The 26,603-nt window shown below is 43.6% G+C and overlaps 1 protein-coding gene across 12 annotated transcripts in view; it reads left to right on the plus strand.

Annotated features, from left to right (window-relative positions):
* Window positions 1-26,603, plus strand: part of dhfr (dihydrofolate reductase) — a 42,465-nt gene that overhangs the window by 11,694 nt on the left and 4,168 nt on the right. Inside the window, exons 2-8 of one of the 12 annotated variants that reach the window (XR_009787059.1) lie at window positions 3,624-3,673; window positions 10,387-10,492; window positions 10,843-10,966; window positions 11,091-11,176; window positions 16,934-17,311; window positions 17,408-17,506; window positions 25,797-25,912. Coding sequence is in view for 7 of the 12 variants with exons in the window: in XM_061765073.1 (XP_061621057.1) it covers window positions 3,624-3,673; window positions 10,387-10,492; window positions 10,843-10,966; window positions 16,934-16,985; window positions 25,797-25,879 (415 nt within the window). In the remaining 5 variants the exon portion in view is untranslated. The other 11 variants (XR_009787061.1, XR_009787057.1, XR_009787058.1 and 8 more) reach the window with 11 other exon arrangements.

Here is a 26,603-nt window from a genome sequence, read left to right on the forward strand (position 1 = left end):
GTCGAATGGTTTATTATGTTCACGTTTTAACTTGACTTCCCGTTTTAAGAGTTCTACACATCGTGAAAGCCTCCTTTGCACAATATAATCTTAATCGAAGTGTTGCACTCAGGTGACTGGTCATTTATTTTAAGATGGTTAAGACAGACTTTTGTTCGCCGCTGACGTTGGGCACAAGCATGTCTTCGTGAGCATTCTTCTTCGTTGGTTTTCTCCACTTTGTTGGTTGTCTCCGCTTCGTTGGTTTTCGCCACTTTCTTCTTCTCGGCCGGCGAACTATAGGCATCGAAACGGAACCGAAATGTTTTAATTTGAATGATACCAGGAGAACCGGAATGTTAGTCCCAGTTCCAATCGGTTCTCGATGCCCAACCCTACTTATTAGGCTGCACTATCGGTATTGTATCCGAAGTGAAAAAGTTGTATCGGGGCATCCCTCATTTGTGATATCGGTGATTTGTTCAAGGACGCCACAGCTATGGGTCCGGGGAGTGCTGGGGGTGGATTGTCCCTTGCCGCCTCCTTTCAAGCTGATGCGGCAGGCTTTGCATGCTTTTTTATTTTTTATTGTTTTAGTTTACTTCATAATTTCTTTGTGTTTTGTGGTGAAATCCAGTAGGTGGGGCTTTGTCCACTTCATGATTAGCTATGATAACCAATTACCAGAGATGGGGTGACTCGAGTCGACTCGAGTTGCCAGTTTTATGACTTGCGACTTGCTTGCCAAATACCTCAGAAAGACTTGACTTTAGACATGGTAGCTAAGAGACTTGACTTTGACTTGACAAGCCATCTCATTGAGAGCTGGAAATCTGCATTTTAAATAAGACAGTTTTCCTTTTTTTTTTTTTTTTTTTTTTTTTTGAAAGAGAGGAATGTTTTGCGGGGGTCATTCTTGGCAACCTGGCAACCCAGTCTGCATTGTTGCGCACTTGCCATTGTGACGTAGCCACCTGCATGAACAACAATGGAAGGAGCTTCAAAGATAAGAAAATTTGGATTCAAAGATTATGTTGTCAATTAAGTCGTTGACAAAAGTGTATTCCACTGTTAGTAAGTACAGTACAAATTGTGAGTAGCTACGTGTGAATAGAATTTTTATACTGCTCAACGTGTTTATTGAAGTGTCACCATTAAATTGTCATCTGTCGGCTCTATGATCAAGCTATCTGCACTGTTTTTTAAATTGAGACCACAGCATATGAAACATAACCTTTAATCCAGAGTCATTGCGTCTAAATTAGATTAATTCCAAACACAGCCACCCTAGTATGTGCATGTGCACACACTAGCAACAACTAGCAACCACCTACTGAGCGAACAGGTCTGCGGATGATGCAGTCAACATGGGACTGCACTTCATCCTAGAACACCTTGACAGTGCAGGGACCTATGCGAGGATCTTGTTCGTGGACTTCAGCTCAGCGTTCAACACCATCATACCTGAACTCCTTTCATCCAAGCTTCTCCAGCTCAGCGTCTCACCTGCCATCTGCCAGTGGATTTACAGCTTCCTGACGGGCAGGACACAGCAGGTGAGACTGGGGGAGGCCACGTCATCCACACGAAGCATCAGCACTGGGCCGCCCCAAGGTTGTGTCCTCTCTCCGCTGCTCTTCTCTCTCTACACGAACGACTGCACGTCAGCGCACCTGGCTGTCAAACTCCTGAAGTTTGCAGATGACACCACTGTGATCGGCCTTATCACGGGCGGTGACGAGTCTGCATATCGACAGGAAGTGGAGTGGCTGGAGCTGTGGTGCGGCCGACGCTCAAGACTGTAGAGATGATCGTGGACTTCAGAGGCATCCTTCGCCACAGCTGCCCCTCATGTTGTCCAGCTGCCTTGTGTCAACCGTCGAGACCTTCAAGTTCCTGGGAATTACAGTCTCTCAGGACCTGAAGTGGGCGACCAACATCAACTCAGTCCTCAAAAAGGCCCAGCAGAGGATGTACTTCCTGCGGCTTCTGAGAAAGCACGGCCTGCCAGAGGAGCTGCTGAGGCAGTTCTACACAGCGGTCATTGAATCAGTCCTGTGTTCTTCCATCACAGTCTGGTTTGGTGCTGCTACAAAAAAGGAAATCAGTCCTGTGTTCTTCCATCACAGTCTGGTTTGGTGCTGCGACAAAAAAGGACAAACTCCGACTGCAACGGACAATCAAAACTGCTGAAAGGATTGTCGGTACCCCCCTACCCACCCTTGAGGACTTGCACGCTGCCAGAACTAAGACAAGAGCGTGCAAAATCCTCTCGGACCCTCCACATCCCGGTCACCAGCTCTTCCAGCTCCTTCTCTCAGGTAGGCGCTACCGATCAATGCAAACTAGAACTAGCAGACATTCCAACAGCTTCTTCCCTCTTGCAATCAACTTCTTAAACACCTAACCTACAATTCCATTACAACATGCTGCCAATTTTGTAATTTTTTTTTTACTTGAGTTTGTTGTCCCATTTCTGTGGGGCCAATTATACATTACTTGTGCACTCACTGTAGTAGTCTCGCCACGCTGCACTATTTGCATATCTGTTGTTGACCAATACTGGCCACACATGGCAGAGTAGCATCTGCTCCATTTGCACACTGATTGAGGAGTATCTGCAACATTTGCACAATCGACATTGGCCCAGATTATTGCACTACTAGGTTGAAGTCTCGGCGCCCTTTGCACAATGGTCATTGCACTGGACTATTGCAATATTAGTCTTTCGAACTGCTCTAAGTGCTAGAGGAATCTGCATCTTTTGCACAATTGTCAAAAAAAATAAATAAATGTACCGGCATTAACAGATAACTAGCAACCCTTTACTGATCAGTGACTGTTTTTTTTTTGTCAATGTCTTTGTGTCTCCAAAGTGTTCTCTGTCAATTGACTGACTGTCTGTTGTCGTACAAGAGCGGCTCCAACTACCGGAGACAAATTCCTTGTGTGATTTTTGGACATACTTTGCAAATAAAGATGATTCTGATTCTGACATTACTGTTTATTTGTACTTCTCTCCGTACTTTTTCCAAACGAGTTGTGCAGGTTATGTTTCACATTAAAGGTGAAAAACCTGTGAAAATATATATGGCTTTTGTTTAATGGATTTCTTAAGAACCGTAGGAGTTACAAGGCTGTCATTACAAAGTAAACAGCATAGTTTGTTCAGAAATAAAGTTAAATGGAGTTTGAAATACAACTTTAAAACAATTCAGTGGAATAAATTCAATCAATCATAATCTCAGTTGTTGTTCATTTAACGTTTGGTGTGAATACTTTTTTTAGTGTTATTATATGTGAAAAAACATCGTTACCACTCCAATACATGTTGCGACAGGAGCAAGATTATATGTCTTGACCTGCGATTTGCTTAAACCAACTTGTCTCTACTTGCTTGAAATTTATTGGCGACGCGACTTGACTTTATTTTATTTTTTACTTTAAATTTATTTTTATTATTCCCCCCCCCCCAACAGTGACTTGTGACTTGCTTTAGACTTAAAGGTTCTGACTTGTGACTTGCACATACTGTATGTGACTTACACCCACCTCTGCCCATCACATATACTGTAAATCGATGTATGTTTTTGTCTTACTGTGTGACTACATCTTGGTCCCCAATAAATGTTTTTCTCTTCCAGGGATGAATTCAAGTATTTCCAGAAGATGACAGCCACGGCGTCTGTAGAAGGTAACTGTTCAAGTGTCTGATGTTTAAGGTAGGGAATGAGGGATGTGCACAAGTAGAGAGAGGGAAAGAGAGGTGCTCGGTGAATCATAACAGCCAATGTCCCTAGATTATTTTGTAGAACAGGCTGATGACAATGCAGAAATAACTGCACTGTACCTACAATATATTTGGCTGCAGAAAATAAAGAAGCAATCTATCCAAAACCAATGATGCCATTGTGGTGGATTTACGGGTCTGTAAAACGTCCTCATCCGGCTGCGGAAACGTTTCCGTCGGGTAGGAGCAAAGAATACTTTGAAAGACAGCCATTTGGGCTAAATCAGATTTATGGATAAACCCTTTGTGTCATAACGGCTGTTTTCAAATTCAGATTTTTCTGCCCGTTCGCCACCTTGCCAATAGCTAATTGAAACAGGATGTGGCAAACCAAATATTGCCAATGCCCGCCACGCTGGTGAATCAAAATTGCCTGCGTCAAAACTCAAAAGCCCTTCCTGATAAAAGTTCAAATGATCACGCTCATACTGCCGTGTGTGAACGGTGTTAATGGTTTAGTCCCCCCCGCTTCGTAAACTCTTCAATCCGCCGTCCAACTGCTGGTGGCAATAAGCAGTCAGGGTCACGGGCTTTCCCACTAGCTGCGGGGAGCGGCGCATCGGTGAAGACGAGACCCGATGCCGCTTGGTGCCGAATTGAAGCGCGTATAGTTATAACTGAGTCACTGATGGTGTAGTGGTACACTCGCCTGACTTTGGTGCAGGCAGCGTGGGTTCAGTTCCCACTCAGTGACGGTATGAATGTGAGGGCGAATGGTTGTCCGTGTCTATATGTTCCCTGCGACTGACTGGCGACCAGTTCAGGGTGTAGTCCGCCTTTCGCCCGAAGTCAGCTCGGATCGGCTCCAGCGTCCCGCGACCCTAACCAGGATAAGCGGTGTTGAAAATGGATGGATGGATGGATAGTTATAACTGTGACGTACTTTTGAAGTGTCAATGGCCAATGGGTCCTGAAATTCACATTACTTCTTGCAGCTGGCTAGCTTTGCACTTTGTCCGGCGTTTCAAATCTCTTTCGATTATATGACACCTAAAGTTAGCCTCCTAATATTTGGCACCAAGGATTTAGAATATCATCTTCAACTAAAAAGTTAAAATTTGAGAAAACTCTGTATAAAGTCCTTAAATTCCTTCTTGTGATGATCAAACAAGTGAATCAATTTAACACTTTTGCAGTAATTGATAAGAACATGAATCAACATTTAATATAGTTTATCATTTCAACCGCTTTTATACTCACATCCTGTGATGACAAGGGTACTCTCCACTTTATCTATACTTGGCTGACACTGAGAGTAGTACTGCTGCTGACAAGAGCATCATTACACAGTTACATTTTTACAAGGCATAAAGTTAAATCAGTAAGTCAATATTCTGTGATTGAAGATTTTTCTTTTTACAATTCAATAATGAAGATTTATTCTTCATGTCAATTCATCATAACATTTATGCCCGGCTTACAGGAATGAGTTATTTGTTGGCTGTATCCAATGTTCTGTTGGTCATACAATAGAGTAAGTGATTTCTTGTATTTAGTGAATAACACGAAAGATAAAAAAACAAAACTTCCTCCCGAAGAATCGCATGCTAAATCACAATCGCAAAAAAAACCAACCCAAAAAACTTGGCAACTAAGATTTTTTTTCCCTATCATTCAGTCCTAGTCCTGATTGATGACAAGTTAGTTTTAATTGGGCCCACATTGTTAATGTCACGATTTGTAATCTTATAATGGACTGGACCCAAAAAGCAGATAGAGATGGAGGGAGTAGAGAATGGTTTATTAAGGAGTTGCTCCAGGTAGTATTTCCTTGAAGTCTGAATACATGAAGGGCTAGAAGGTTAGCGTTATTAAAAGCAGAGGGCAACTTGGGAAGGGGTACATAATGGACACACTTAGAGCAATGATCTATGATGGTAAGGATGATTGAGTTACCTTCAGACGGGGGTAGGCAGGTAACTAAGTCCAGGTAAATGTGGGACCAAGGACGGCTCGGAATGGGTATAGGGCGTAGTGTGGGGTTGATGCGAAGCCTTACCTAGGGCACAGACGGAGCAGGCTAGGACAAAACTCTCTGGTGTCTTTAGCCAGACTGGGCCACCAGAAGTGTTGTTGAATAAATTGAATGGTTCGGGTGGTTCTGAGATGACAGGTAAGTTTGTAGATATGGGCCCACTGAAGTACTTCCAAGGATGCAGAATCTGGTACGAAGACCTGGTCTGGAGGTCCGGTCTTGGGATCCAGTTGGGTTCTCTGAGACTGGAGAGAGGAACGGCCACTTTACTATAATCCCGATTAAATCTACGGTAGAATTTGGCAAAGCCCAGGAAACAATTCTCTGCGGGTGCAGGGAATGGGCCAGTTAACGAGTGCTTCGATTTTAGCCAGGTCCGGTTGTAGTTTGTCCTTTGGCAATGATGTATCCCAGGAAGTGTACAGTGGAGAGGTGGATTTCAAGTAAGCGCTGAAGGACTTGGCGAACATGTTGGCGATGTTCTTCTGGAGAGCGGGAGAAGATAAGAATGTTGTCTAAATAGACAATGACGACCGGGTTTAGCCTATCACTGAGGACGTCGTTGATGAAGGTTTGAAAGCCTGCAGGGGCGTTGGTTAACCCAAAAGGCATAACCAGGTATTCAAAGTGTCCGAGGGGGGTATTGAAGGCAGTTTTCCATTCGTCCCCCTCTTTCATTTGACTTGAATACCTTCTACTGCAGATTTGAAAAGGACACTTTCACGACACAGCAGGTGAGGCTGGGGGAGGCCACCTCATCCACACGCAGCATCAGCACTGGGGTGCCCCAAGGTTTTGTCCTCTCTCCGCTGCTCTTCTTTCCCTACACGACTGCACCTCAACGCACCCGGCTGTCTAACTCCTGAAGTTTGCAGATGACACCACTGTCATCGGCCCTATCAATGACTGTGACGAGTCTGCATATCGACAGGAAGTGGAGCGGCTGGAGCTGTGGTGCGGCCGACACAACTTGGAGCTGCATACGCTCAAGACTGTAGAGATGATCGTGGAATTCAGGAGGCATCCTTCGCCACAGCTGCCCCTCACGCTTCAAGTTCCTGGGAATTACAGTCTCTCAGGACCTGAAGTGGGCGATCAACATCAACTCCGTCCTCAAAAAGGCCCAGCAGAGGATGTACTTCCTGCAGCTTCTGAGAAAGCGCGGCCTGCCACAGGAGCTTCTGAGGCAGTTCTACACAGCGGTCATCGAATCAGTCCTGTGTTCTTCCATCACAGTCTGGTTTGGTGCTGCTACAAAAAAGGACAAACTCTGACTGCAACGGACAATCAAAGTTGCTGAAAGGATTTTCATTACCCCCCTACCCATCCTTGAGGACTTGCACGCTGCCAGAACTAAGACATGAGCGTGCAAAATCCTCTCGGACCCTCCACATCCCGGTCACCAGCTCTTCCAGCTCCTTCCCTCAGGTAGGCGCTACCGATCAATGCAAATTAGAACTAGCAGACATTCCAACAGCTTCTTCCCTCTTGCAATCAACTTCTTAAACACCTAACCTACAATTCCATTGCAACATGCTGGCAATTTTTTGTCTTTTTGACTTGAGTTTTGTTGTCACATTTCTGCGGGGCCAATTATACATTACTCGTGCACTCACTGTAGTAGTCTCGCCACGCTGCACTATTTGCATATTTCTTGTTGACCAATACTGGCCACTCATGCCAGAGTAGCATCTGCTCTATTTGCACACTGACTGAGGAGTATCTGCAGCATTTGCACAATCAACATTGTCCCAGATTATCGCACTACTCGCTTGAAGTCTCGGCGCCCTTTGCACAATGGTCATTGCACCGGACTATTGTAATATTAGTCATTCGAACTGCTCTAAGTACAAGAGGACTCTGCATCTTTTTGCACAATTGTCAAAAAAAATAAATAAATGTACCAGCATTACCAGATAACTAGCAACCCTTTATTGCTCAGTGACTGTTTTTCTCAATTTCTTTATGTTTCAAAAGAGTTCTCTGTCAATTGACTGTCTGTTGTACTAGAGCGGCTCCAATTATCGGAGACAAACTCCATGTGTGTTTTTTGGACATACTTGGCAAATAAAGAGGATTCTGATTTATGCGGATAAGCGTTGCGCAGGTCCAAGTTGGTGACTATTTGAGCATCGCAGAGGGGTTCGAAGGAAGGGTCATTGACAGGTAGCTGAGCTTTATTCTTAACCGTGATATCGTTGAGACCTCGGAAATCAATGCAGGGGCGGAGAGTGGTATCTTTCTTTTCGACGAAGGGGCGAAGAAGAGGACCAGATGAGTCTGGAGGCCAGGGAGTCGCAGATATAATTTCCATAGCCTCTTTTTTGCGACTGGAAAGGTTAAAGAGGCGGCTGGAGAGAGAAGGGCAGGAGGTCAATGGTCAATGGTGCAGTCATAAGGGCGGTTGGGGGCATGGCGAGATCCTTACTGAAAACCGGGGAGAGGTCGTGATATTCTTCTGGTAACCGGGAGAGATCGATAGGAGTAACTGGTGACTGAAGCTTGCTGGAGGTCGGGACAACTGAAAGAAAACAGTGGGAGTGACAGAAGTGACGCCAACCAGTGATTAACAGGGGGTCCAATCTATGGGTTGCGTTTTTTGACCCAAGGGATACCAAGGACTAATGGAGTCTTCGGGGAAGGAATGACAAACAGCTGGAGGGTTTCACGGGGATTTCCTGAGAAGTAGGGTGAGCGGTACAGTCTGGAGGGTAAAAGGGAGAGATGTGTCGCCCGTCCAGGTCCATAACCTTTTTCGGGGATGGGAGGGATTCAAGGGATAGCTGAAGCTGTTTTGCCAAGCCCACATGAATAAAGTTGTCATCTGTGCCAGAATCGATGAGGGCGGTGACCGGGGTATTGCACTCAGAACCAAGGATAACTGAGGGGAATGGTCATACGGGAGGGAGAGCTCGGAGAGGTGTTGGTTTTGCTCACCACGGTGCTCTTCGGGTCATGGGGAGCCTTATCTATTGATTTTTATTAGACAATTGGCGATGAGGTGACCTGGCTGTCCACAATAAATACATAGCCTTTGATTGAAGCGGCGCTGATGTTCCAGGGGGTCTAAACAAGTTTTGCCAAGTTGCATGGGCTCCTCCAATCCAGTGGGGGGGGTGATGAAGAGGCGGAAGGGGTTTCAGGAGTCACTGAATGGCTGGAGGTGCTGTGCCCATGGAAGTTGTAATACTGCTTGTAGTAATCCGTTTCGGTCTTTCTCGCTGACGAGTGTCCAGCTGAATTGCTAAGGAGATTAATTCCTCAAGTGAGGGGGAATCGTCCCTTGGCTGTGAGCTCGTCCTTGAGCTGCTCCGACAGTCCTTTTGAAAAAAAAAATAAATACCCATTAACGCTGCATCATCCCACCCCACATTCACCCACTCGAATCCTAAACTTAATAGAATAGGAACACACGGAGCTAGAGTCCTGAGTGAAGGCTAGGAGGCGCCAAGTGGTTTCCCTGCCTTTCACGGGTGATCAAAGACTTTGCGTTCTGCCAAAAATAATTCAAATGATTCTAGTACTGGTGAAGAATTGTGCCGCAGTACGGTAGTCCATCTAGCAGCTCTACTGCTCAGGAGGTTAATGATGAAAGCAATTTTGGATTTATCAGTGGGGTAACTTAGCGTTTGAAGATTGAATACTAGTGAGCAGTTTAACAGGAATTGACCACAGGAACGTAGGTCCCCAGCGTAGGGTTCGGGAGGAGGGATGTGAGGTTCTTTGTACGGGAGGCGGGGTTGGTCGGAGGCGGCGGACTTGGAAGAAATTTTCTTGGGAAGGTTGCTAAAGTGTGTCGGGGAGGACAGGTGAGAAACTTGTTCTGTGAGGGAGCATAATGAGTCCATGATTTCGCCTTGATGGCCTTGATGGACGAGCGCTTCCCTGAACGCCTCTGGTGTTGCTGGGTCCGAGTTGGCCAGAGTATTCTGTCACGATTTGTAATCGTATAATATTGGACTCGACCCAAAAGCAGACGGAGGTGGAGGGAGTAGAGGACTGGTTTATTCAGGAGTTGCACTAGGTAGTATTTCCAAAGCGTGAGGGTCGTCCGAAGGAGCAAGGAACTGTCAGAAAGCGGAAGCGTGCTTGATGGGCTTGCTGGCGTAGTTGAAGCGGGCAGTGAAACGGGAGACACGGAAGGTATACTGGAAGCGGAGAATAACACAAGAGAATCAGTTCAAGTGCGCATAGCCAGGTAATCAACTGACAAACACGGAGTAGTCTCAAGAGTCGGCCTGTGTACCATGGGCGAGTGCGGATACTCTGGCGAATACTTGTTAGGTCTATGGAAAAGTTCCAGTGATTAAAAAGAGGACTTATGAGTTAAAGAAACAAAATTATCTGGTCTGATGAAACCAACATTGAAATCGGTGACCTGAATGTGAAGCGTCATATCTGGAGGAAACCAGGCACCATTGAGCTCCTGGCCAAAAACATCCTGAGTGCCTGGTAAAGATTGAGGAAAAGATGATTCCAACACAGATTCCCGGGACTCCAAAAGTATGGGAACAATGAGGCCACCTTTTGCTGTGCAGTAGACTGACAAAATTTGAGTTTGACATCAAAGAGATGAATATGACAAAACAGTACAGCTTGAAGTGCGTGGTTATGACTTGTTAACTTGTTGACTCTCCTGCAGGTAAACAGAATGTGGTGGTCATGGGCAAGAAGACATGGTTTTCCATCCCAGAAAAAAACAGACCTTTAAACAATAGGATCAACATCGTCCTCAGTCGACAAATGAAGTATGTCTTTCAACTGTTACATATTGTTTTACTAGCAATTTTTATTTAATTGTGAATAGAAAAAGACAGTTCTGGTGATTTTCTCAGATGTCAATTTAACAGGCATTGAAAACAGGCATGTTCTGACATGTTTTATTTTTTTTATTTACTCATTTATGCTCATGTTAAGTTATTTCACTTTTGCATTCATGGTATTGGAGGCCTGGAAAGGTTCACCATAGACATTAGAGCATGCACAGGTAGCCCACTCCAATTACTGAACAATTGATTGCAATAGTTCAGTTTTCTGTAGTGCAGTTCAATGTAGCGAGAGTCTCTCTGTTTTAAAAGTAGTCTTGCTTGACCTACAGAGTTCCCCCTGCTGGCGCCCACCATCTGGCTCCTGATTTTTGCTCAGCTCTCAAGCTGATTGACACAGAGCTGTCAGAACAGGCTGATCAAGTCTGGGTTATAGGCGGTAGCTCACTCTACAAGGTAAGCATGTTAATTTGTCTGGTAAGCTAAGCATGGGCTGGTTTCAAGCTATACCACAATTTTAAGTCAGTTTCAAAACATCTAAAACGTTCCATCAGTGGTATGAGCTGTTTTTTTTTTTTAGTCGTCAGTGCAGGCAGAGTGACATAACTCCTCCCCCTTTGTTGTTGGTGTGAGCAGTCAGTGAGGGTACCTGCTTGGTAGAGGAAGGTTAGTGCTTCCCATCGCTCTTTGACAAACTCAAGGTAACGTTAATACAGTAATCCCTTGCTATATCACAGTTCACGTATTGCGGATTCAGTGCATCGCAATTATTATTATTTTTTTTTATAGGTCAGTACTCACCTATACATCGGATAGTTATCTTTACTGGCTGCATGACTTTAATGTGGCAGCAGCGACTCACATAAAGGTCACACCATGTCCGCATTGGCTGTTATTCACGTCATTCAAGCAGAGCACACCCGTCTTTAAAGGAACTGTCCAGTTTAACTAACAAGTTGATTTTATGTATTTTTTTGGTCAAGAAAATGAAACTGGCAGTCATTTCCTCTAATATCAATCCATTTTGGAGCAATTGCTAATTAACTTATTGCCTTTGAAATGCCCTTTTTCATCACTGGCAGTCATTTCAATTGGTAATTAACTAATTGCCCTTAAGTAACGAGGGCGGCACGGTGGACGACTGGTTAGCACACCTGCTTCACAATTCTGAGGACCCAGGTTCAAATCTGGCCTCCCTTTGTGGAGTTTGCATGCTCCCCCCATGCCTGCGTGGGTTTTCTCTGTGTACTCCGGTTTCCTCCCACCTTTCTAAAACATGCATGCTAGGTTCATTGAATATTCAAACTCAATGATTACCAACCAGTGTGCCTAGAGCGCTCCTCAGGTGTGCTGTGGGAAATTATCAAATTTTACTTAATTGTCCAAAAAATTTATTTATTTACAATAAATAATGTATCGTTGTTCATCTATTTATGCAAGTGAGGCATAGTGACAGACAGAACAAATGAATGGTCTTCTATTACATGGCAGGAAGTACATACAGAAATTAACGTAGCCACTTTTTGTGACCTTTTTGTTTGTTGGCGTGCCGTGAGATTTTTCCAATTGTAAAATATGTGCCTTGGCTCCATAAAGGTTGGAAATCACTGCTCTAAATTGCCTGTAGGTGTGAATGTGAGTGCGAGTGGATGCTTTTGTGTTCTGTAACTGGCTGCTGACCAGTTCAGGGTGTACCCCGCCCCAAAGTCAGCTGAGATAGGCGCCAGCACACCCGTGACCCGCGTGAGGAGAAACGGTTCAGAAAATGGAAGGATGGATGGTGGGAACCAATCCCCGAAATATTTATTGGGTTATCTGTGCTTATTCAAGAATTGTTTTGGTTTTAAAAATCTATATTTTTATCAATGCAATTATAATTGGTGTCCATTATCCGCAGATTTTTGCTATTCGTGGTCCGGCCTGGTCCCTATCACTCGCGAATAGCGGGGCTACACTGTATTGCTGTCATAAAGGCCTACCGTTGCTCTCTCACATGGACAACAGTTCGCACCACACAATTAAGTTCAATTGCAAATTTAATATGCTGAAAAATTGCTCATTTATTAGGGTGTCTTTGATTTAAATGATACAAACACTGTGGCAGGTCCCACACGTCCTTGCAAGTCGCATCGAAATAGCAATTATATACCATTGCACTTGCACTCCCACATGAACACAGCAGCGATAGCACCCAACAATTGTTCAATATCTAATTTAATATGCTAAAAATAATTTATTACATGGTTATTAATTAAAATGGTATGAGCATGTCGTGATGACCAGCCCTGCATTTCAAGGTCCAGCCTTGCATATCAAAGTCCCCAAGCCGTGCACATGAAAGTCGCCGTTAGCAGAGTCCCTGACAATCCAAAAAGCCTTTAATCTGTGTCAAAATCAAACGCCTGTATAAATTATCATCCAAAACCTTTTTTAAATGTTCAAGCCTGATAAAATTATACAAACATGGGACCGTGATGGCAGGTGTTAGCCGTGTTGACAGCCACCTGTGCCCATCAAAATTCGCTACCGATCATATAAAAACTTCATTAAAAACGAACGCCTGTTATGTTATCTTCTAAAACATTTTGAAAAACATTTTTCATTTATTATTCCCTTAATTATGAATCTCATTCATTCTCTGTTAGGCCATTAGGGAGACACATAACTATATTTGACCAGCAGAAACCAGTCTTGGCTTTTGCTTAATTGTGTTCTCTTAATAACCGTAGGAGTTACAAGGCTGTCATCATAGTCCACCTCAGATCTTGTCCTAGTTGGTCGGCGCAGAACCCAAACAGCCACAGACTCAGATTCGGTCAAAGTCACCTAGCTCTCTCTCCAAGTGGGAGACGAGGGGGGAGGAGATAGGACAAGCAGCAGTAAAACAGGCCTACATGTACTTTAACTAAATGCCAAAAAGTAGATATACGTTTTAAATCGGGATTTATTTTATTTCTACTGAGGTAGCAGCTCTAATATCTGGGTGGTAGGGCATTCCAGAGTACTGGAGCCTGAATAGGAAACGCTCGAGAGGCGGAGATCCGACTCACGGGGCTTCCCGGTGGCGGCCATCGCGAGCCAAGACACTGGCTTCGCGAAGCAAAGGTCCCCCGCAACCGCTCCCGACCCGTAGGTCTGCGTTTGCTGGGACAAAGGCCGGCGTGAACAACAAGGCGTCTCTATCTCATCTTGTCTATTGTGAAGCGACATAGATGTTGCAACGTACTCCTCTCAACACTGCAGTCATGCGGGCCAGTCAGCCAATCAGTGTATTTCTTTAGACGTACACGCATGGTCATATGGTGTGTTTACACACAAATTAGGAAGTGAAGCGCAGTAGGAGCCTGGCTAATCGGCTTTCTGTAGTGATGGAAAACATTTATATATTATTGCATAAAAACACATTGTTGCTGTAACTGCATTAAGATGATAGCACCCTTGTTCACTGGAAACAAGAGCAGTTTGGAAAAGTACTACAAGGCACATTCGACAATGCGCAAACCCCCACACCTTGAGACACTGACCACATCTTGATAACAAACAAGTCCTAAAAGGTCATGGACTGTGCACAGGCAGACAAGAATCTGAAAAAGAAGTCCACTTTCCGTGACTGGTTCCGTCAGCCGTCAATCCACGAACCTGGGGAGGTGGATTGACGGCATCCAGAACTACCAGCGCCAATTGAGATGTGGAGAAAACGCACGTTAAATAATTTGGATCCTGAAGCAAACATATTTTCTGTTGTGGATTTAAGTAATGCATTCTTCTCTATACCAGTGCACCCAAATAGCAGATTCTGATTTACATTTGAAGGAAAAAGATATACATATACACGATTACCTCAAGGATATTGTGAAAGTCCCACAATATTCTCCCAAGCAATCAACACTTGCTTGAGCACATTTGATCCTCCATGTGGAAGTCAGATTTTGACTTGCGTGGACGACATTCTTGTGGCATTACATAATGAGCAGGACTGTGAAAAAGACACATTGGCTCTGTTGCAACACCTTGCCAAAACGAGAAATAAAGCGAACAAAGCTAAATAACAATTTTGTGTGACAGAAGTTAAATATTTAGGTCATACGTTGACTGCAAGCGGTCGTCATGTGGACCCAATGAGAAAAGAAGCCATCATCTCAGCTCCAAAACCTGAAACAAAACGACAGATGTCTTTTTTTGGGGCTGTGCAATTAGTGCATGACTTCGGTAGCTAATTACGCAGAGGTAACAACACCGTTGCAAAATTTGATTGATGAAACACCAATGACAAGGTCAGGCAAAATTCAATGGACAGAGGAAGGAGGATGAGCATTTTGTGAATTGAAAAGAACCTTAGCAGGAACAGCAGTATTGGCATTACCAAATTATGAAAACCCATTTGAACAGACAGTTGGTTGTCGAAACGGTCACGTGACCTTAGTTTTGTTGAAAGAACATGGAGCAAAACTCAGGGCAGTAGCATACTATTCAACTAGGCTTGATGCAGTTGCACGAGCATCGGCAATTTGTGTGCAGGCTGTAGTTGCAGCTGCAATGGCCGTGCAAGGCATCAGCAGATATTGTGTTGTTTCAACAGCTGTCACGCAAAAGTTCCACGTGCAATCTCAGTTCTTCTCCTGCAAAGCAAAATGATGTTTTTGTCGCCTGCTAGGCAATTGTCATGTATAGCGGTGCTGCTATCACAACCACACACAACATTAGAGACTTGCCACGGGCAATCAGGAATCGGTGAACTTCGAGCCCTGTCATTCCTGATTTTTTTAAAATAATCCGTATGGTCTCTCAAGACCAGTTCTGGGGCACACTGGATCATCCCAGAACTCCACCAGGTGTGGTGCCCCCCAGAACTGGGCTGGTCTTGCGAATCATTTTTTATTTTTTTATAAATAAATTAAATCGAGAGTTAACTATGCAGATTTCAGAGGTCTTTTATTTTGAAATACAACACCAGAGCTGTGTGGACCTTCTTTTAGTGGAATCCTACTAACTTCGCAATAGTTTTGAAAAAGTCAGCTGGTATTGAGTCAAGACAGCTAGTTGATGGTTTCAGCTGCGGAACCGTTTTCTTTACAGTATTTTGGTCAACTGTATCAAATTCTGGCATTGTAATAGAGTAGTTTCTGGCAGGTTTTAGGTGTTGTATTATTTTTTTCATTTTGCTGATTTGTGATGATAGTTGCCCTGAATTATTTTTATTTTAAAAAAAATTTCACTAAAATAGCAAGCAAATTAATTGCATTTATCTGTTGCGTGAAGTTCTGGAGCTATCTGATTAGGGGGGTTTGTGAGCTTGTCAACCACAGCAAAGGTTCTAAGCTAATAATTTCAGAGAAATATTGCCTGGCCCTGACTAACTCTTGGTTAAAATTACAAAGATCGTCTGTAGAGGTGGTTTGGAGTTTTTTTGGGGGGGAGTTTGGCGTTTAAGTGGAGTCTTTATGTTGAGAGAGGTCCAATATGACCAGTATAGCAGACTTCTTCAGAAATCTTTTTTCCCCCCATGCTTTTCAACATGAATGTTAGTCTCCCGTTATGACAAAATAGGTGTGGTCAATACAGATAAGTGACAGCAGTTTTGAAAATTCCTCCATAAATTTTCTATTGTATCTTGGAGGTCTATACATTATTACAGTAAAACAATAACCTTTGAATCACCCTGTAATAAACAACAGAGGTATTCAAAAGAGCAAAAATCACCCAATAATTTCTTTACACTGAAATAGTGATTCAAAAATGGCAGCAATTGCACCGCCTTTTCCCACAATTTGACAAGAACATTGTTGGTGTTGCCTCATTTTGAATTGTGTTTCAGCTACATTCTATCAACCATGTTTTATTAAGGCGTAAGACGTATTCATCATAGGTTGTAATGAAGTAATTTATCAACATTGATTTATTACCCAGTGACCTAGTATTGGATAAAGCTAAAATTGCAGACATGATTGGTTTGATTTTATTCTCACTAAGCTTGTAGCTCTACTTTTTTTGCGCCTCATTTCCTTAACTGACTTTCTGTACCTTTTTGTTACAGGATTAAAAAAATGCCTGACCTCCACAGGGTTCTGTCTTAGTGTGGCTGCCATGACCCTGCACATATTAGTCAGATTTTGAGATAAGATTCTTCGTGGGTGGAGGAGGGGCCGTTCGCATCTTAGTGGATGTTGCTTTCAGCGAGGGGGGATGGGAGGAAGATATTGACGTGGTGTGCCTTGGATTCTACCATTGACAAGGCCTTCATCCTGTCCATCTAACAGGGCATGTAGGCTCGTTTTGCGTTGGACTTTGCTCCAATGGGGCGGGAGGGGTGTGAGAGATTCCAGGTACTGCCTCATCTCATTTGTTGTTTTGGGTGTTTGGATGACGTCGGTGACTCCTCCTGCTCGTCGTATTGTCTTATCTCTTGTTTCTCCGATTGTATAGATACAGCTGAAGACTCCTTCTGCACATTTTGTCCTTCAGCCACATCAACAAGGCCAGTGTTTTCCTTTTTGTCCCGCTGAATGACATACACAGTAAATAATGTTGGCAGTCAGTAACTTAAACCCTTGTTTATTTAGACAGAAACCGTCTGCATTGTAAAGATGTCCGCGATCCCCCAAAAATGCAGAAATTGTCAATGCAGCTCACGTATAGAGCCATACACACTTCTTTAAGCCATTTATGTAGCTGCCTAAGCCTGCTGAAACTTTCATCGGCAGATCGTCCACTGATGAAAACTTCAGCATCCAAATATTGCACCCTTGTTTGATCAATGATATCTTGTTTCAGCACCTCTGATTGCTGCTTGACAACATCCAGGTACCCTGTGTGAATAATGATAGATTTCACAGTTTGGTGCGCATTAGTGATCTCCAGTTTTTTTTATTTATTTATTTATTTTTTTTTTTTTTTCAGATATCAGACACCATATCCTTGGTAAAACACACTACTTTGGTGGTGTTCTTGCTGCAAAAATGTTTCACATCCTTGACAGCTCCATCACCAACTATTAAGGTTTGGGGTGCCATTTTTTTCTTGTATGAGTTAGTTTGATAACTTTCAGTGGTGGTGGGGATGAGCATTCTTTGCCAGGGTCTTGTAAAAGTGGCTTAAATCTGTTTGTTAGTCTGATGTCAATGTTTTGCACTGTCTTGCTTCCTCATTTTGTCTGCCATTTGCTGTAGCGACCATCCACGGCCATTCTCTGTGGGTTGAAGAAGCACTCAATGCTGGGGAGCCGGATTCCTCAGTAATTTGCTGGTGTTCTGTCCTCCCTTTTGGATGCGGTCCCATATTTTGAGGCTTTGATACCAGTAAATTCTGAGAACTGCTGGATGATCCATTACGGTTTCCATAGTCCGCATCTGTCCTCTTTGTGGAGCTAACTGGCTGTCTGTTAGCATGCTCCTGCTCACCATTTTGAGACATCAGTCTTCTTCTTCTTTTCCTTTCGGCTTGTCCCGTTAGGGGTCGCCACAGCGTGTCATCCTTTTCCATCTCCTGCATCCTCCTCTCGAACACCAACTGCCATCATGTCTTCCCTCACGACATCCATCAACCTTCTCTTTGGTCTTCCTGTAGCTCTCTTGCCTGGCAGATCCATCCTCATCATCCTTCTACCAATATACTCACTCTCTCTCCTCTGGACATGTCCAAACCATTGAAGTCTGCTCTCTCTAACTTTGTCTCCAAAACATCGAACCTTGGCTGTCCCTCTGATGAGCTCATTTCTAATTTTATCCAACCTGGTCACTCCGAGAGCGAACCTCAACATCTTTATTTCCGCCACCTCCAGCTCTGCTTCCTGTTTTCTCTTCAGTGCCACTGTCTCTAATCCATACATCATGGCTGGCCTCACCACTGTTTTATAAACTTTGCCCTTCATCCTAGCAGAGACTCTTCTGTCACATAACACACCTGACACCTTCCTCCACCCGTTCCAACCTGCTTGGACCCGTTTCTTCACTTCCTGACCACACTCACCATTGCTCTGGACGGTTGACCCCAAGTATTTAAAGTCCTCTACCTTTGCCATCTCTTCTCCCTGTAGCCTCATTCTTCCCCCACCACCCCTCTCATTCATGCACATATATTCTGTTTTACTTCGGCTAATCTTCATTCCTCTTCTTTCCAGTGCATGCCTCCATCTTTCTAACTGTTCCTCCAGCTGCTCCCTGCTTTCACTGCAGATCACAATGTCATCTGCAAACATCATGGTCCACGGGGATTCCAGTCTAACCTCATCTGTCAGCCTATCCATCACCACTGCAAAAAGGAAGGGGCTCAGGGCTGATCCCTGATGCAGTCCCACGTCCACCTTAAATTCTTCTGTCACACCGACAGCACACCTCACCGCTGTTCTGCTGCCCTCGTACATGTCCTGTATTATTCTAACATACTTCTCTGCCACTCCAGACTTCCGCATGCAGTACCACAGTTCCTCTCTGGGTACTCTGTCATAGGCTTTCTCTAGATCTACAAAGACACAATGTAGCTCCTTCTGACCTTCTCTGTACTTTTCCATCAACATCCTCAAGGCAAATAATGCATCTGTGGTACTCTTTCTAGGCATGAAACCATACTGTTGCTCGCAAATACTCACTTCTGTCCTGAGTCTAGCCTCCACTACTCTTTCCCATAACTTCATTGTGTGGCTCATCAACTTTATTCCTCTATAGTTGCCACAGCTCTGCACATCACCTTTGTTCTTAAAAATTGGCACCAGTACACTTTTCCTCCATTCCTCAGGCATCTTCTCACACACTAGAATTCTATTGAACAAGCTGGTCAAAAACTCCACAGCCACCTCTCCTAGATGCTTCCATACCTCCACAGGAATGTCATCAGGACCAACTGCCTTTCCATTTTTCATTCTCTTTAATGCCTTTCTAACTTCCCCCTTACTAATCATTGCCACTTCCTGGTCCACCACACTTGCCTCTTCTACTCTCCCTTCTCTATCATTTTCCTCATTCATCAACTCCTCGAAGTATTCTTTCCATCTACCTAGCACACTGCTGGCACCAGTCAACATATTTCCATCTCTATCCTTAATCACCCTAACCTGCTGCACATCCTTCCCATCTCTATCCCTCTGTCTGGCCAGCCTGTATAGATCCTTTTCTCCTTCTTTAGTGTCCAACCTGCCATACATGTCATCATATGCCTCTTGTTTTGCCTTTGCCACCTCTACCTTTGCCCTGTGTCGCATCTCAATGTATTCCTTTCGCCTCTCCTCGGTCCTCTCAGTGTCCCACTTCTTCTTAGCTAACCGTTTTCCTTGTATGATTTCCTGTACTGTGAGGTTCCACCACCAAGTCTCCTTCTCTCCTTTCCTGCCAGAAGATACACCAAGTACTCTCCTGCCTGCTTCTCTGATCACCTTGGCTGCAGTGGTCCAGTCTTCTGGAAGCTCTTCCTGTCCACCGAGAGCCTGTATCACCTCTTCCCGAAAAGCTGCACAACACTCGCCCTGTCTCAGCTTCCACCACATGGTTCTCTTCTCTGCCTTTGTCTTCCTAATTTTCCTCCCCACCACCAGAGTCATCTTACACACCACCATCCTATGCTGTCTAGCCACACTCTCCCCTACCACTACCTTACAGTTGGTAACCTCCTTCAGATTACATCGTCTGCACAAGATGTAATCCACCTGTGTGCTTCTACCTCCGCTCTTGTAGGTCACCCTATGTTCGTGCCTCTTCTGGAAAAAAGTGTTCACTACAGCCATTTGCATCCTTGTTGCAAAGTCTACCACCATCTGTCCCTCCAAGTTCCTTTCCTGGATACCGTACTTACCCATCACTTCTTCATCACCCTTATTACCTTCACCAACATGTCCATTACAATCTGCACCAATTACGACTCTCTCTCTGTCTGGGATGCTCAGAACTACATCATCTAGCTCCTTCCAGAATTTCTCTTTCACCTCTAGGTCACATCCTACCTGTGGGGCATAGCCACTAATCACATTACACATAACACCCTCAATTTCAAATTTCAGCCTCATCACTCGATCTGATACTCTTTTCACCTCCAAGACATTCTTAGCCAACTCTTCTTTTAAAATAACCCCGACTCCATTTCTCTTCCCATCTACACCATGGTAAAATAATTTAAACCCTGCCCCTAAACTTCTAGCCTTACTGCCTTTCCACCTGGTCTCCTGGACACACAATATATCAACCTTTCTCCTAATCATCATGTCAACCAACTCCCGGGATTTTCCTGTCATAGTCCCAACATTCAAAGTCCCCACATTCAGTTCTAGGCTCTGTGTTTTCCTCTTCTCTTTCTGCCGAAGAACCCGCTTTCCACCTCTTCTTCTTCTTCTTCTTTGACTTCGACTTCGACTTCGACCCACAGTAGCTGAATTTCCAACAGCGCCCTGCAGGTTGACGGCGCCGGTGGCGGACGTTGTTAACCCGGGCCACGACCGATCCGGTATGGAATTCTTTGGATGAACGCTCATATTTGTTTGGCAAGGTTTTAAGCCGGATGCCCTTCCTGACGCAACCCTCTGCATTTATCCGGGCTTGGGACCGGCCTACAGTTTGCACTGACTTGTGCCCCCCATAGGGCTGCATTATTTTGAGACATCAGTAGAGTGGTTTAATTTCCCGACTGTCCATTTACCTTCACATACACTTAAAGGTGGTGAATTTTCTTTTCCAGGACCGCCATCTTCTGTAGCAGTTTGTCATAGTCTTCAGTGGAAAAAAAAAGGGAGGCATCTTCCACTTATTGCTGGTCTTGTTGCTAATAGCAGGCTTGTGCTAATTAGCAGGCCATGCTCACGTATTGGTGAGGGGGTATAAAAAAAAATAAAAAAAATATTGGAATATGCTAACGACTGACTGTATCTACAAAAAGTACAGACCCACAGGTTTAAAAATGGTACGTAAATGGTATTTGGCGGAGATCTTGTTTTTTAACTGCTTGTAACTTGTTTTTTATCAAGTGGCTGTTTTAATGAAAGTGTAAAAACAATCCCAACTAATCTGCTAAATAGATGACAGACATCCATCTTGATAACTGACGTTTACGCCAATGTGCACATGTATACCCCAATCAGAATAAACACACATGAAGGATTTGCTTTGAGTGGCAACAATTGACTATAAACCAGATTTGAAAACGATTGATGATGGCAAGGCGGCACAGTGGACGACTGGTTAGCACAGCTGCCTCACAGTCCTGAGGACCGGGGTTCAAAACCCGGCCCCGCCTGTGTGGAGTTTTGCATGTTTTCTCCCGATAGTCCAGTTTCAACCCACATCCCAAAAACATGCATGGTACGTTAATTGAAATTTCTAAATTACTCATAGGTGTGAATGTGAGTGCGAATGGTTGTTTGTTTAGATGTGCCCTGCGATTGGCTGGCAACCAGTTCAGGGTGTACCACACCTCTTGCCCGAAGATAGCTGGGATAGGCTCCAGCACGCCGGTGACCCTAGTGAGGATAAGTGGTACAGAAAATGGATGGATGGATGTTGACGGCAAGCAATGCCAGAAGTCCCACTAAGCAAAATGCATGGTAAAAGAAATAATGCTATTGTGAATTTATAGTTTTGTTTTTAGACATGAACTGAACATTGAACCGAGCGTTTGTTTGTGAGACAGTGCACAAAGTTGTAGCGTTTATATGTCAAATAAGAATTTAATTCATTTAGGAGAAAGTAATAAGCCGGGAGCGACGTTTGCGTTACTTCCGGTTTATCGTAATTTTAAATTGACTTAAATTAAAGTTTAACTTTAGATGAAATGACGACAAACCTTTTTATTCAGTCTCATACTCTGAAGGTTGCTACACTCTACGACATTTTGAGTCTGAGATTACAGAGGTTTACGTAAACTCAGAACACACACAAAATATGACCAAGAGTTGAATTTTATGGTATATTTAATGAAAAACACAGCTACAACTACAAACTACAAAAAGAAAATAACAGTAAGGGTAAAAGAGGTAAAACGGGGCATACGGAAATGGAAACGAGGACATCATGTGTGTGGTCGCTGGGCTAAAATAAGTGAGCATATGAGCGTTTATTGCGTTGAGTCAGAGCGAGAGAAGACAAAGTTGGGATTTCGTGTGAAGCTAGTAATTTCCCCAAAATTATTAGGCACTGATGTTGTACATCATAGTAAAGATTGCAGTGTCGACTCACGAACGCAGATCAGCTGGTTCGGGGTGGTCTTACTCCGGACCTCAGGTAGAAACGAAGCAGGTTTGCACAAAAAAATAAATGAACAAAATAAAAAGAAATGGGGAAGGAAAGTTGGTGTCCCGTTTGGGGTGCGCTCATAACTTTCCTGCCGGTGGAACTGGTGGCGGTTCGAGCTCTGGCCCGTAGAGGCATGCGGGGCCGGTACGGGATGCTGGTGCTTGTTCGCTGAGGCTCCGCCGACCGATCATGGCTAGGAAAAGCGTTCGAAGCTGCATTGCCGGCTTCTTTGATCGCAAATGCTGCCGGCTTGGTTGCGGCGGACGTTCCCGGAGGCACCCGAGGACAAAAGGAAACAAAAGAAGGGGGAGGGGGTTGGCCGGCCAGCTACCGAGCTGCCAGAATAGTGACACAGACACCAAGGCATACATTTGGAATATTTATACAGAGTTTGCAAGATATCAAAACAGACATTTTATCTTCTGTTAAACAAAGGCACGCGCATGGGCGAGTATTAACCACATAGTCTGCTTGAAGGGAGTGGCCCTCCAATCTCTTGGTCGGGGATGGAGTCTTTTGAAGACAGGAATCAAGATTTGACGGGAAGCTACTAATTAGGTCCACTTGACATACACCAAGCACTGTCCTAGTCGCCGTTTCACAGCAGGGCAGCGTGAGGAGTGGGGGGTTCTCAAGTAGTTGCGAGTCTCTGTGGCACCTCGATTTGCGGAGCGCATGTCCGCTACACAGTGTTCATTGTTGCAAATGACTGGTCTGTCGTCTTAGTTCTGTGGGAGTCCATTTTTGTCACTATCATGTTAATGTGTGACATTTACAGTAATTCTGGCAGAGCAGAGGTCTCTGCGTGTAAGAGAAAGCAAGAGCGTGAGTGGAAGAGATGGTGCCAGTTTGTGTGCCCAGGGGCGTCGAATGGGAGGAAAACTGACAAAAATTTCCCATTGATATTGATCCCAGGTGTATAATGATAGATATTAATTTATCACCCAGCCATACTTCTACTTGAGTAATGAAGTGAGTACTTTTGACACTTCTGAATGCGGGCGGATCAAGATCTGTAAAAAAAAAAAAAAAAAAACATCAGAGAATGAACCTAAAATAAATGCTGAGTCTTTTTAGGGGGGAATTCTTCGTGCAGAGAATGTTTTCAAGGCCACAGCTGAAATAAGTCCCTATGTTCACAAAGAGACAAAGAGTCACCTCCAAACCTCTCTGCTCACGCACATAAAAACACTTACCTGTAACTCCATATTGTTATTTATTCAGCTAACGTTGGCTACAGATAGTTTCACAATAACGTGATTTAGCCGTGACTAGTCCATTATTTTTGAGAACACTGGGCGGTGTGGTGCAGAGGGTAAGAGAACTCTCTGCAACCGGAGGGTTCGTATCCCTGCCTAAGTGCATGTCATTGTTGTGTCCCTGGGCAAGAAAACCCACAATTACCGGAATGTCTTGTACAACCCACATTGCCTACGAATTAATGTGGTTGGTTGTTTGGTGGGGGTTGGATGGGCCGTACGGCCAAAATGGCAGCCACGCTTCCGTAAGACTGCCCCAGGGCAGCTGTGGCAACACAAGTAGCTTACCACCACCAGGGTGTGACTGAGGAGTGCATTTGCATGAAATTGTAAAGGCTCTTTGAGTGCCTAGAAAAGCGATATATAAGTGTAATGCATTATTATAAAACTATAATCTTGCTGCATGAGCAGAGAGGTTTTGAGGAGACTCCACTATTCACACGTACCCGTCCATGTTCACAGTAACAGACGGCTCCAGAACCTTCTTTTTTTTCTGAATACATTAACTATGTTTGACGATGAGTGCTGCAAACATGTGGAAAGACTGAGGACAATATAGTCCTGAATTGTTGAGATGGTTTAAAATTGTTTTTCACCTTCTAAATTTTCTTGATTTTTGTGGACGGGGCTAAAAACTATCCACATGACGTCAAGAGGTTTGGCTGTATACGTTCCGTCCCCTACTATATAAACACCAAACGCCCTTAGTCTATGCAGTGGCCATCCGGTGGAATTGCCACGTCCTCTTTCACAAGGGGCCCAGTTCTACCAGTTTAGCATGCAGTTAGCCATCAGACTATGCCCACAACTTGAAAAAAAATACATCTTGTTTTTGTTTTTAGACATGAACTGAACATTAAACCGAGCGTTTGTTTGTGAGACAGTGCACAGTATCCCCCTCCCTTCTCCTCGCAGCTGACCTTGCTACCTCCAGTCTTTCAATCGCTTAACGGCACACTGAATTTCAATGGAAACAAAGGATCAGAATGACTCTTTGGCCCGTGAAAGCGTGTGCTATGTGCATCGCCCCTCTCCTAGCAGATGGACAGGAGCAGCGATGGAAGTATTGTTGACATTGTTTACGGCTTGTTGACATTACCCTTTTCTGTGGTGTCGAATTTGCAAGACATTTTTTTGGCCTGCTTTGTCACACTTTAACAGTCATGTGCTTGTGAGAGTGTGTGGAATTGCATATATGAAACTTCTAAATGTATGTAATAATATAATGAATAAATGTTGGCTATTTCATGGATTTCATTTGTCGCGGGGAATTTCTGAAATGTAACCCCTGCGATAAATGAGCATTTACTGTATTACTGTACGCTGTCTTGAAATGAATGTTTGCAACCAGCTATAAGAGTTAGCGTGTCTACAATTGGGGAAATAAATACTATAGACTCCCTACTGAAGCAGATAACTCGCTAACTAGCACAGCTAATATCAGTTAATATATGCTCTGATGTTACTTAAGAAAGCAGAGAATAACAGAGAAGTAGATACTAATTTTCTAAGAGAGAAGTACAGTAGATGCACCACATTTTGATTCCATTTAGAAATGTTTTTAATTTTCTTTTTGCCTTTACTGATGTACCTTTGGTGTGCATTCAGTAGAAAAAAAGTTATTTATTTAAAAAAACAAAAACAAGATTATGCTAAAAGTTGAAAACCTTGCTCAATTACTAATTTAAAAATGCTCAGCTTTTGGGAACACTCTAGGCAGTGCACTGTGGATATCCTGTATTATAAAATTACCTCTATAAAATGTTGTCTTAATGTGTTTTGTTACTCTTGAGTTGATGTTGATGTTGTTGATGTTTGTAGGAGTTGATGCAGAGCCAAGGGACCCGAAGGTTATTTGTCACGCAAGTTCTGGAACAGTTTCAATGCGACACATTTTTCCCTGAATTTTGCCCAGACGAGTACCATCTGCTGCCTGGGTAAGATAAGCATGGTTGTTATTCTGATTGTTAAAGATGGATTCAGTAGGAAGGATTAGGGATCTCACATTTCAGTTGCCTTTTTAAAAAATTCCCAAATATTTTCCTCACCCTTTCAAATGATATCTCAACTACGTAGGCTTATTATAATATAGACTTACAAGTGCTTATATATTAGATGGTATTTTAAATAAATGCAAACAATTTCCTCTCGAAATCAAAGCATTTCATATAGAGGACAGCGGATATAAGAAGTCTACATACCCCTGTTCAAATGCCATGTTTGTGTGGTGTAAAAATAAAAATGAGACAAAGATAAATCAATTTGAAAGCTTTTTCCACAGTGGCAATTTTGTATTTTTATTTTGTTTTAAAATCTTACAAAAAGCTGGCATTTGAGCAGGAGTGTGTGTAGATGTTTACTATACACTGTAGGTACTAGTTAGTGAGGAACAGTAAATATGCCTCCCACAAAAGTATCAAAATACATGATACTATGATGAGACAACATGGACACCTCTGATACCAGTTTTATTCACTAAGCTACATTGCTTAACTACGCAAGCGTATTGCATTCACTTGGATTTTAATAAAAAATTCTGTTTTTCTGGATATTTTTTTGTTTTTCTGAAAAAATAATTTCCACCTGTTTTTCTGACTATTTTGTTCTGTTTTTCTGAGTAATTTTTTT

The sequence above is a fragment of the Phyllopteryx taeniolatus genome, unplaced genomic scaffold, assembly GCF_024500385.1.
Source record: "Phyllopteryx taeniolatus isolate TA_2022b unplaced genomic scaffold, UOR_Ptae_1.2 contig_25, whole genome shotgun sequence".
NCBI classification, from domain to species: Eukaryota; Metazoa; Chordata; class Actinopteri; order Syngnathiformes; family Syngnathidae; genus Phyllopteryx; species Phyllopteryx taeniolatus.